At 40.0% G+C, this 9,719-nt stretch overlaps 1 protein-coding gene across 1 annotated transcript in view; it reads right to left on the minus strand.

The window, feature by feature from the left end:
* PIP5K1B (phosphatidylinositol-4-phosphate 5-kinase type 1 beta) overlaps positions 1–9,719 on the minus strand; it is a gene marked incomplete at its 3' end in the record, with an annotated part of 213,433 nt that overhangs the window by 158,724 nt on the left and 44,990 nt on the right. Inside the window, exon 2 of the mRNA XM_007956569.2 lies at positions 8,497–8,627. Within this exon, the coding sequence (XP_007954760.1) occupies positions 8,497–8,627 (131 nt within the window). The remainder of the gene's footprint in view (positions 1–8,496; positions 8,628–9,719) is intronic.

Consider the following 9,719-nt stretch of genomic DNA (forward strand, 5'->3'; position numbering starts at 1 on the left):
TTCAGGGTTTTATATATACCATCCTATTGTCTTCTCGCCTGCATGGTTTCTGCCAAGAAATCCAAGCTTAGTCTTATTGGTTGCTCCTTGTAGGTAACTTTTCATTTTTCCCATGCTGCTTTCAGGATTCTTTCTTTGTCTTTGGTTTTGGTGAGTTTGATGATGATATGTCTTGGTGATTTTCTTTCGGGGTCTATTCTTGTTTGGGGTTTGCTGGAATTCTTGAATGGATATATTCTCATCTTTCATCATACCAGGGAAACTTTCTTCCAACAGATCTTCGACAATTTTCTCTGTGGTTTTATTTGTCTCTTCCTGTTCTGGAATTCTGATTACACATAGGTTATACCTTTTGATGGTATTCCACATGAACCTTGGGCTTTCTATTGTTTTGATCTTTTTACTGATTGATCCCTTTCCAAAGACATATTGAGGTCTTTGTCTTCAATCTCACTAATTCTGTCTTCCATTGATTCAATTCTCCCCTTTGCCCTTTCAATGTGTTACCCATTTCTGAAAATTTAGTATTAATCTTCTGGATTTCATCTGTAGATTTTGTATCACTTCTCATTTTTCATTTATTTTGTCATTTTGTTCTTGTATTTTCTTTCAAAATTGTTCTAGGATTTTGTCTGTGTTTTCCTTAATTTTGTCTGTGTTTTCCTTGATCTCCCTCTCAGTCCTTTGAAGGTACCTAAGTATAGTTCTTTTGAATTCCTTATCAGGGAGTTTCAATGCTGCTTCCTTCTCAGGGATGTGCTCTGGGTCTGTATCCTGGTCCCTTGTTCCCCCTGCTTTATCTTGCTTCTTTGTGTGGACTGTGATGCACTGTTGTCTCTGAGACACTGTGATGTTTTTGTGTTCGTATTTAATTGGTGATTGTATGTTGGAATGACTTGCCCATGATTTTTGTTTTATTTGTTTGTTTTGGATGTTATCTATGTAAGTAGGGTACTGTCTCCTTTTCCTTTGTCAGCCTCCCATATTTCACTGATGTCCTTGGCAAATGGAGCCTATTCTTAGGTCTCTGGAATCTGAATGAGAATGCAGTCACTTTAAATATCCAAAATGGCCACTAGTAAACAATCAAAATGGTTGTGCCTTCCAGACAGCCAAAAGTCTACAGCTCAAGTTGTCTTCCTCCTTGCTGTTTCCTTTCCTCGTCACAGGCCACCAGCCCAGTCATCCTTGCAGCCCTGGTGACCAGGGCTGATCTTTAGGTCGATTATCTCATTCCAACACCACTTGGAAATATTTAGGCTGTTGGTGCTGTCAGAGTAGCTGACAGCTGCAGCTCCAACTGTCTCCATATTCACTGTTTTCATTCAGGTTTTTCTACTAGTTGGTGTCTAGTCCACTTCTGCATACTTCCTTTCAAAGCTAAGTGCTCCAAGATTATCTTCTGTATCTCTGTCAACTGGTTTCTCTTTTCTTTGTTGAAGAGGGTCTGTGTAGCTTGTCTGCCTACTCCACCATCTCACCAAAAGCCTCACTGGAGTTACATTTTAAATGAGGGATACGTGAAAAGATTTTAAAAATATTCTAACAACAGAGAGACCCATCATATGGAAATGGATGGGACCTGGTTCTGACTTCTCTCTTATATCCACGTTTTTAAGAAACCAGTAAAGCCAGTTCCATGGAGTTGACCTTGACTCATGATGACCCCATGTGTCAGAGTAGAACTGTGCTCCATAGGGTTTTCATGGATAATTTTTTGGAAGTAGATTGCCAGGCCTTTCTACCAAGGAGACTCTGTGTAGACCTGAACTTCCAAACTTTCAGTTGGAAGTTAAGCATGTTAACTATCTATACCATCCAGGGAAAGAAACCATAAATAGTTCAGGGATTTTAAAACTTGGTTTCCATTCCCACACATGTATTGTTGTTGTTGTTAGGTGCTGTCGAGTCATCTCTGACTCATAGCAACCCTATGTACAAGAGAACAAAACACTGCCTGGTCCTGCACCAGCCTTACAATCCTTGCTAGACCTGAGCCCATTGTTGCAGCCACTGTATCAATCCATCTCATTGAGGGCCTTCCCCCTTTTCGCTGACTCTCCACTTTATGAAGCATGATATCCTACTCCAGGGAATGGTCCCTTCTGACAACATGATCAAAGTAGGTGAGACAAAGTCTGGCCATTTTTGCTTCCAAGGAGCATTCAGCTACACTTTTTCCAGGACAGATTTATTCCTTCTTCTGGCTGTCCGTGGTACTTTCAGTGTTCTTCATCAACACCAGAACTCAAAAGCATCAAGTCTCCTTTGGTCTTCCTTATTCATTGTCTAGCTTTCACGTGCATATGAGGAGACTGAAAACACCATGACTTGGGTTAAGCGCACATTAGTCTTCAAAGAGACATCTTTGCTCTTCAGCATTTTAAAGAGGTCTTTTGCGCCAGATCTGCCCAGTGCAATACAATGTCTTATTTCTTGATTGCTGCTTCCATTGGTGTTGATTGTGGAACCAAGTAATATGAAAGCTTTGACAACTTCAATCTTTTCTTCATTTATTGTGATGCTGCTATTGGTCTAGTTGTGAGGATTTGGCTTTTCTTTACATTGAGGTGCAATCCATAGTGCAGACTGTAGTCTTTAATCTTCATCAGTAAATGCTTCAAGCCATCCTCACTTTCAGCAAGCAAGGCTGTGTCATCTGCATATTGCAGGCTGTTAATGAGTCTTCCTCCAATCCTGATGCCATACTCTTCTTAATACAGTCCAGCTTCTTATATTATTTGCTCAGCATACAGATTGAATAAGTACAGTGAAAGAATACAACCCTGACACACTCCCTTCCTGATTTTAAACCATGCAATATCCCCTTATTCTATGTGAACAACAGCCTCCTTGTCTATGTATGGGTACAGTGAAAGTATACATCCCTGACACACTCCCTTCCTGATTTTAAACTATGCAATATCCCCTTATTCTATGTGAACAACAGCCTCCTTGTCTATGTATGGGTTCCTCATGAGCATAATTAAGTGTTCTGGGATTCCCATTCTTCTTAAGGTTATCCATAATTTGTTATGATCCACACAGTCAAATGCCTTTGCATAGTCAATAAAACACAAGTAAACGTCTTTCTGGTATTCTTTGTTTTGAGCCAAAATCCATCTGACATCAGCAATGATATCCCTCATTCCACATCCTCTTCCGAATCTAGCTTGCATTTCTGGAAGTTCTCTGTCAATATCCTGCTGTAACTATTTTTGAATTATCTTCAGCAAGATTTTCCTTGTATGTGATATGACTGATATTGTTTGATAATTTCCACATTCTCTGGGATCACCTTTCTTTGGAATGGGTATAATACGGATCTCTTCCAGTCAGTTAGCTGGGTAACTGTCTTCCAAATTTCTTGGTGTAGACAAGTGAGTACCTCTAGCATAGTGTCTGGTTGCTGGAACTTATCAATGGGTATCCTGTCACTTCCTGAAGCCATGTTTCTCACCAATTTCTTCAGTGCAGCTTCAACTTCTTCCTTCAATATCACTGAATGGATGAACACCAACCAATTCTTTTTGGTATAGTGACTCTGTGTGTTCCTTCCATTTTCTTTTGATGTTTCCTGAATCATTCAATAGTTTACCCACAGAATATTTCAATATTGGAACTTGAGGCTTGAATTTTTTCTTCAGTTCTTTCAGCTTGAAAAATGCTGAGTGTGTTCTTCCCTTTTGGTTTTCTAACTCCAGGTCTTTGCACATTTCATTATAATAATTGATTTTGTCTTCTCAAGCTGCTCTTTGAAATCTTCTGTTCAGCTCTTTACCTTGTCATTTCTTCTGATTGCTTTAGCTACTCTCCATCCAAGAGCAAGTTTCAAAGTCTCTTCCAACATTCATTTTGGTCTCTTCTTCCTTTCATGTCTTTTTAATGACCTTTTGCTTTCTTCATTTATGATGTTCTTAATGTCATCACACAATTCATTTGGTTTTCAGTCATTAGTATTTAATGAATCAAACCTATTCTTTAGATGGTCTCTAAATTCAGGTGGAATATAATCAACATCATATTTTGGCTCTTGTGGATTTGTTTTAATTTTCTTCACCTTCAACATGAACTTGCATATGAGGAGTTGATTGTCTGTTCCACAGTCAGTTCCTGGTCTTGTTTTGGCTGTAATCAATTTAATTCCTGTGTATTCCATCTGGCTAAGTCCACGTGTATAGCCCCCATTTATGTTGTTGATAAAAGGTATTTGCAATGAATAAGTCATTGTTGCTGTTGTTGTTAGGTGCTGTTGAGTCATCTTTGACTCATAGCAACCCTATGCACAGCAGAACAAAACACTGCCCACTCCTGCACCAGCTCCATGTGTAGGGTTGCTATGAGTCAAAGATGACCAAGTCATCGGTCTCGGAAAATTCTATCATGCGATCTCCAGCGTCATTTCTATCATCAAGGCCATATTTCCCAACTAGTGGTGATTCTTCTTTGTTTCCAACTTTTTGTTGGAAGAAGAAAAGGGCCATCCACTTCTCAAAGATTGTCAGTGAAAACCTTATGAACAGCAGTGAAACACTGTCTGATATCCCACATATATATTTATCATTTTTTTCTTTTTCTTGGTTTATATTTAAAAATGCTTGTGCAATATTTATGATACATAAAAGGTATAATGAATAAACTTGTGAATTCCCAGGAACCCAAAATTTTGCTTAAGAAATAAACCCTTATCCATGCAGTTGAAACCTCTCTGTACTTTGTACTGGTTATAACCACCACCTTCTCCTGAGACACATCCGCTAGCCTGAATTTCAATGCTTATCCTTCTCATGCATCTTACTCTTTGAGTACATAGTGGCACATTTTCACATGGCATCATGCAGGTCACCTCATCCAAAAAACCCAAATCCTCTGCCATTGTGTCAATTCTGATTCATAGCGACTGTACAGGACAGAGTAGAACTACCCCAGAGGGTTTCCAAGGCTGTAATCTCTATGGAATAAGATTGCCACATCCTTCTCCCGAGGAGTAGTTGGTAGGTTCAAACCACTGACCTTTCAGTTAGCAGACAAGCACTTAGCCACTGCACTACCAGGCCTCCTCTCACCTAATCTACTTGTACTTAACTTTTTCATCGTAAAAAATCAGAAAAATACAGTACAATAAAACAATTTTCTGAAAAGGCTCACGATCTCTTTGTTCCCCATTCCAGGTGGGACACTGAGGTTCTATGCAACTTTATTTTGGTTTGATTTTTTTTTTAATTACAGTGAAAATATACACACCAAAGTATCTACCAGTATAACAACTGCCATAGTGGTCATTCAACGGCACTGATTACGTTTGTCATGCTGTGCCACCATTCTCACTATCCTTTTCCAAAATATCCCACCACCATCAACAGGAACTCAATGTTCCCCAAACAAAAACTCTCCCTTTTTCCCTCCCTCCTACCCCTGGTAATTACTAATAAGCTTTGGTTTCTATATACTTGCTTAATTCCTGTAAGTGAAATCATACAGTATCTGTCCCTTTGCAACTGACTTACTTTGCTCAGCATGATGTTTTCAAGGTTCATCCATGTTGTAGCATACATTAGGTGTGGTAGTTAAGGCTGTGTGTCAATTTGGCTGGGCCTGGTCAAGTGGCTGGGCAGCTGGTGGTAATTATTACCCATGATGAGACTGGCAGTCAACTCCATGGTGGGATCTACCACAAGTAGCTGAGTAGCAGTTCATGTATATAAGCAGCAGCTTTGGGAATGGTCTCCAGCTTATGGTATGCTTGAACCCTTCATGCAGCCATGCAGCCAGATCATTCTTCAGCAGCCTGCTATGCTCTGCTGATCTTGGGACTTTTAATGGACTTGAATTAATGGCCTGCTGTGTTTGGTAATATTGGGACTGTGCCTTCTTACCTGTCAACCTTGGGTTTGTCAGCCTCAGCAGCTATCTGAGCGAAGAAAAGCCTTCAGCTTCAGTAGGTCTGGAGTAGGAGGCAAAGCTGAAGCCCAAGATTGAGGGGCTTTCACCCAGCCCCTAGAGCCTGGCACTTTGAACTCAGACTTAAGGCCTCCAAACTATAAGAGAATAAATTCCTGTTTGTTAAAACCATCCCATTTGTGGTATATTCTTATCAGAGTGGCACTAGGTAACCAGAACATCAGGACTTCATTTCTCTTTATAGCTGCATGATATTCCATTTTGAGCACACTGCTTATCTATCATTTGTTAACAGACAATTCAGTTGTTCCCCTCTTGTGGCTATTGTGAAAAGTGCTACAATGAGCACTGGTGTACAGGTTTCTGTTTGTATGCCTGCTTTCATTTCTTCTGGGCATGTACCAGGATTAGGATTCCATGTTCAACTTTTTGAGGAACCACCATACTGTTTTCCACAGTGGCTGCACCATGAGGGTTCCAGTTTCTCCACAATCTAACCAACACCTGTTGTTACCTGTTTTTTGTTCGTTTGTTTTTGTTTTTTACCATTGCCATTCTAATGGGGGTGAGGTATAATTTTATTTTCATGGTACCAAACAGACAAATAAGACTGTGCAAATAAAAACACTTCAAGCACATAGATGAAAAAAATATAATCAATGAACACCTGGTTTCTACTACAATGTAAGTTTCTCAAAGGCCAAAAGATTTCTGTATCAGTACCTGGCACACAGTAAACAAAGCATCCACTTCTGTTGAGTCATGTCTGACTCACAGCCACCCCATGTGTGCAGAGCAGCACTGTGATCTGTAGCGTTGTTAAGGCTGTGACCTTTCGTAAGCAGACTGCCAAGTCTTTCTTTTGAGGCACCTCTGGGTGGGTTTGAACAGCAGACTTTTGATAGTAGTTGCGCACTTACTCATTTGTGTCACCCGTGTACACAGCAGACACTCAGTGAATTTATGTGATGAATGAAAGAATGAGTTTTCAAGATAATGGTAACATAACAGAATTGATTCTTATATGGAGATTTAGTGTGAAGTCAACATATAAAGCAAAAAGCCCAAACTCTGAGATAGCTCCAGGGAAACGGCAGCCCCTGTTCATCCCTAACATTCTTAGTGGGAAGGTAAATTGACCTCTTTCCTAAGGAAAAGGAAACTAAGGACTTTTCCCACAACTTCTGTCAATATGACAAACATACATACATTTCCATACAACAACAACACCAAAAAAGCTCATTACCGTCGAGTTGGATCCGACTCATAGCAACCCTTCCTTGGGTTTCCGAGGCAGTATCACTATGGAAGTACATTGCCCAATCTTCCTTCCGAGAAATGGGTGGTGGGTTTGAACCACCAGCCTTGTGGTCAGCAGTAAAATGTCTTAGGCACTATGCCACCAGATCTCCCCATACAGCAAATACATGACTATAATTAATCCTACAGATGAGACTTGCCAAAGACAAAATTACCAAAAAACCAAACTCACTGCCATTGAGTTGATTCTGACCCATAGTGACTCCATTGGTTTCCAAGGCTGTAAATCTTTACAGAAGCAGACTGCCTTATTTTTCTTCTGCAGAGCAGCTGATGGGTTTGAACCACCAACCTTTTGGTTAGCAGCCAAACGCCTTAATCACTAAACCACTAGAACTCCATAAAAGAAAAACAAAAAAAACAACTCACTGCCACCAAGGCGATTCTGACTCATAGCAACCCCCTTTGGGTTTCTGAGGCAGTAAATCTTTACATAAGTAGATTGCCCAGTCTTCCTTCCACAGAGTGGCTGATGAGTTTGAACCGCCAACCTTCTAGTTAGCAGTCAAGTGCCTTAGGCACCAGAACTTCTCAAATTAGTCACTCTCAAATCCTCAAATTGAGTATTTTGTTTTTACTTTCTAGACCATTTTGTTTGAAAAATCCCATTTGTATTGGCAACATTTCCAATTTAATAACGATGCTTCTTTTTTGATTCTAAGCTGGTAATAGCCTTGTTCATTTATTTTAAAATACATTTTTCCCAAAATATGATGAAATTAGAGGCGATGTATATGGATAACTTTGGTGTTTTGACAAACACGCTGACAAAACAGCAGGAATTTCTGGTTTCGTGGAGGACAGCTAAGTCAAAGTCATCACAAAACAGGAGCTGTAAGACTGAACTCAGATCTGAGGTCCAACTGTGCCTCTCTATCCCTTACCCATTTTAAATGACAGTCAGCAAACACCCAGCCCCCATGGGTGTTTCTTGGAAGCCCTCTCTTTCTAAACCCAGTGCAGAGTTTACTCTTTGATTACCTCACTCTTCCGCACTGAATCTCAAACTCTTTTTCCATAGTCTTACAGAACATTCCTCAGAACAAATTATAAAAGGCCAATAGGATAAAGCCTATCTACCATCTCTGCATAAAAATAATTCAAGCCAACTGCTGCAACAAAAACAATCCTTTTGGCTGCTTTTGGCCTTGCCAGAGTTCCAATGCTCACCCCAGTGCACATCCGTGGTGAAAGTGTACTTCATTGGGGGACGGGGGGTGTCTCATGGGGAAGGTTTCTTAACATGGAATTCGTCACAAATGAACATGTTCTTACCTGGGCAGGAACACACTTTCCACCACATAAAAGTCCTGCATGAGAACATCCCGGTCTGGCTTGGAAGTGAGGTTACCAACCGTGTATCCTATTCCCAGCTGAATAGCACCTTTTATAGCAGATGACGCAGTCTGCAAAGAAAACAAGGGTCTCAGCATTAACCTCAACTATCAGGGCCTAGTTCAATGCCACATATAACAAAAACAGGAGTGTGACATCAGATTTTCTCTCCTGTTCCTAAGCCATAAGGAAGCCAAGGTCTGGGAAGATGACCTGTTGCCGCTTTCTCTTTTTATCTCAATTTTACTGAGAGGATTTTTTTTTAAATTTTGGTGAAAATATACAGTCATATACAATTTCAACAATTCCTACGTGTCCAACTCAGTGACACTGATTACATTCTTCAAGTTGTGCCCCTCGTCCTAATTATTCCTCCACCTCTGACGTACACTCCCTGTCCCCAAGCTTGCCATGTAACCTCTCAGTTGCTGTTCTCAATTTGATCTCACAGAGATCGTCCTGAAAAGAGCACAGTGCTCAAGGCAGACACACTTTACTTATTAAGATAAATTATTTTGGGGGTTCAAAGAAGACCTCAGGAGATGTTGTGGGTTTAAGGTTTAAAGATTATCTCTGGGCAATAATAGTTTCAGGGGTTCAGCCAGTCTCAATAGCTCCAGAAAGTCTCACTCCCACTGAAAATTTGAAAGTCTGTTTTGCATTCTTCCTCCTTTAGATCTGGATTCTTCTATAGAATCTTTGATCAAAACAATTGGTAATGGTAGCTTGGCACCATCTAGTTCTCCTGGTCTCATGGCAAAGGAGGCAGTTGTTCACGGAGGTAATCAGACACGCAATATGTTTCTCCTCCAATTCCTGACTCTCCTTTTTTGTCTGTTGCTCCATGGAAGGAAGGCCTATTAATGTACCTTGGATGTTTGCCTGCTAGCTCTAAGACGCCAGGCAGTATGCAACAAAGCAGGAGGTAAGAGATCTGTTGTTCTTTTCATTTAGAGTTGATTCCAATATTAAGAACCTTTCTTGTTTGAGATTACTTTTTGTGATCATCTTTTCTATAAATGTTAATAAGGTCAAATTATTACCCAAAATCTCTTTCTTTCTTTTATTAAGAACTTAGAACCTTGCTAGAAAACTCTTAATATATTTCATTATAATTTCTACCAAAAGAGGAATGATACCATTAGATTAAAAAAAAAAAAAAA

Source organism: Orycteropus afer, unplaced genomic scaffold (assembly GCF_000298275.1).
Source record: "Orycteropus afer afer isolate SDZICR_OR568_19922 unplaced genomic scaffold, OryAfe1.0 scaffold00637, whole genome shotgun sequence".
Taxonomy (NCBI): Eukaryota; Metazoa; Chordata; class Mammalia; order Tubulidentata; family Orycteropodidae; genus Orycteropus; species Orycteropus afer.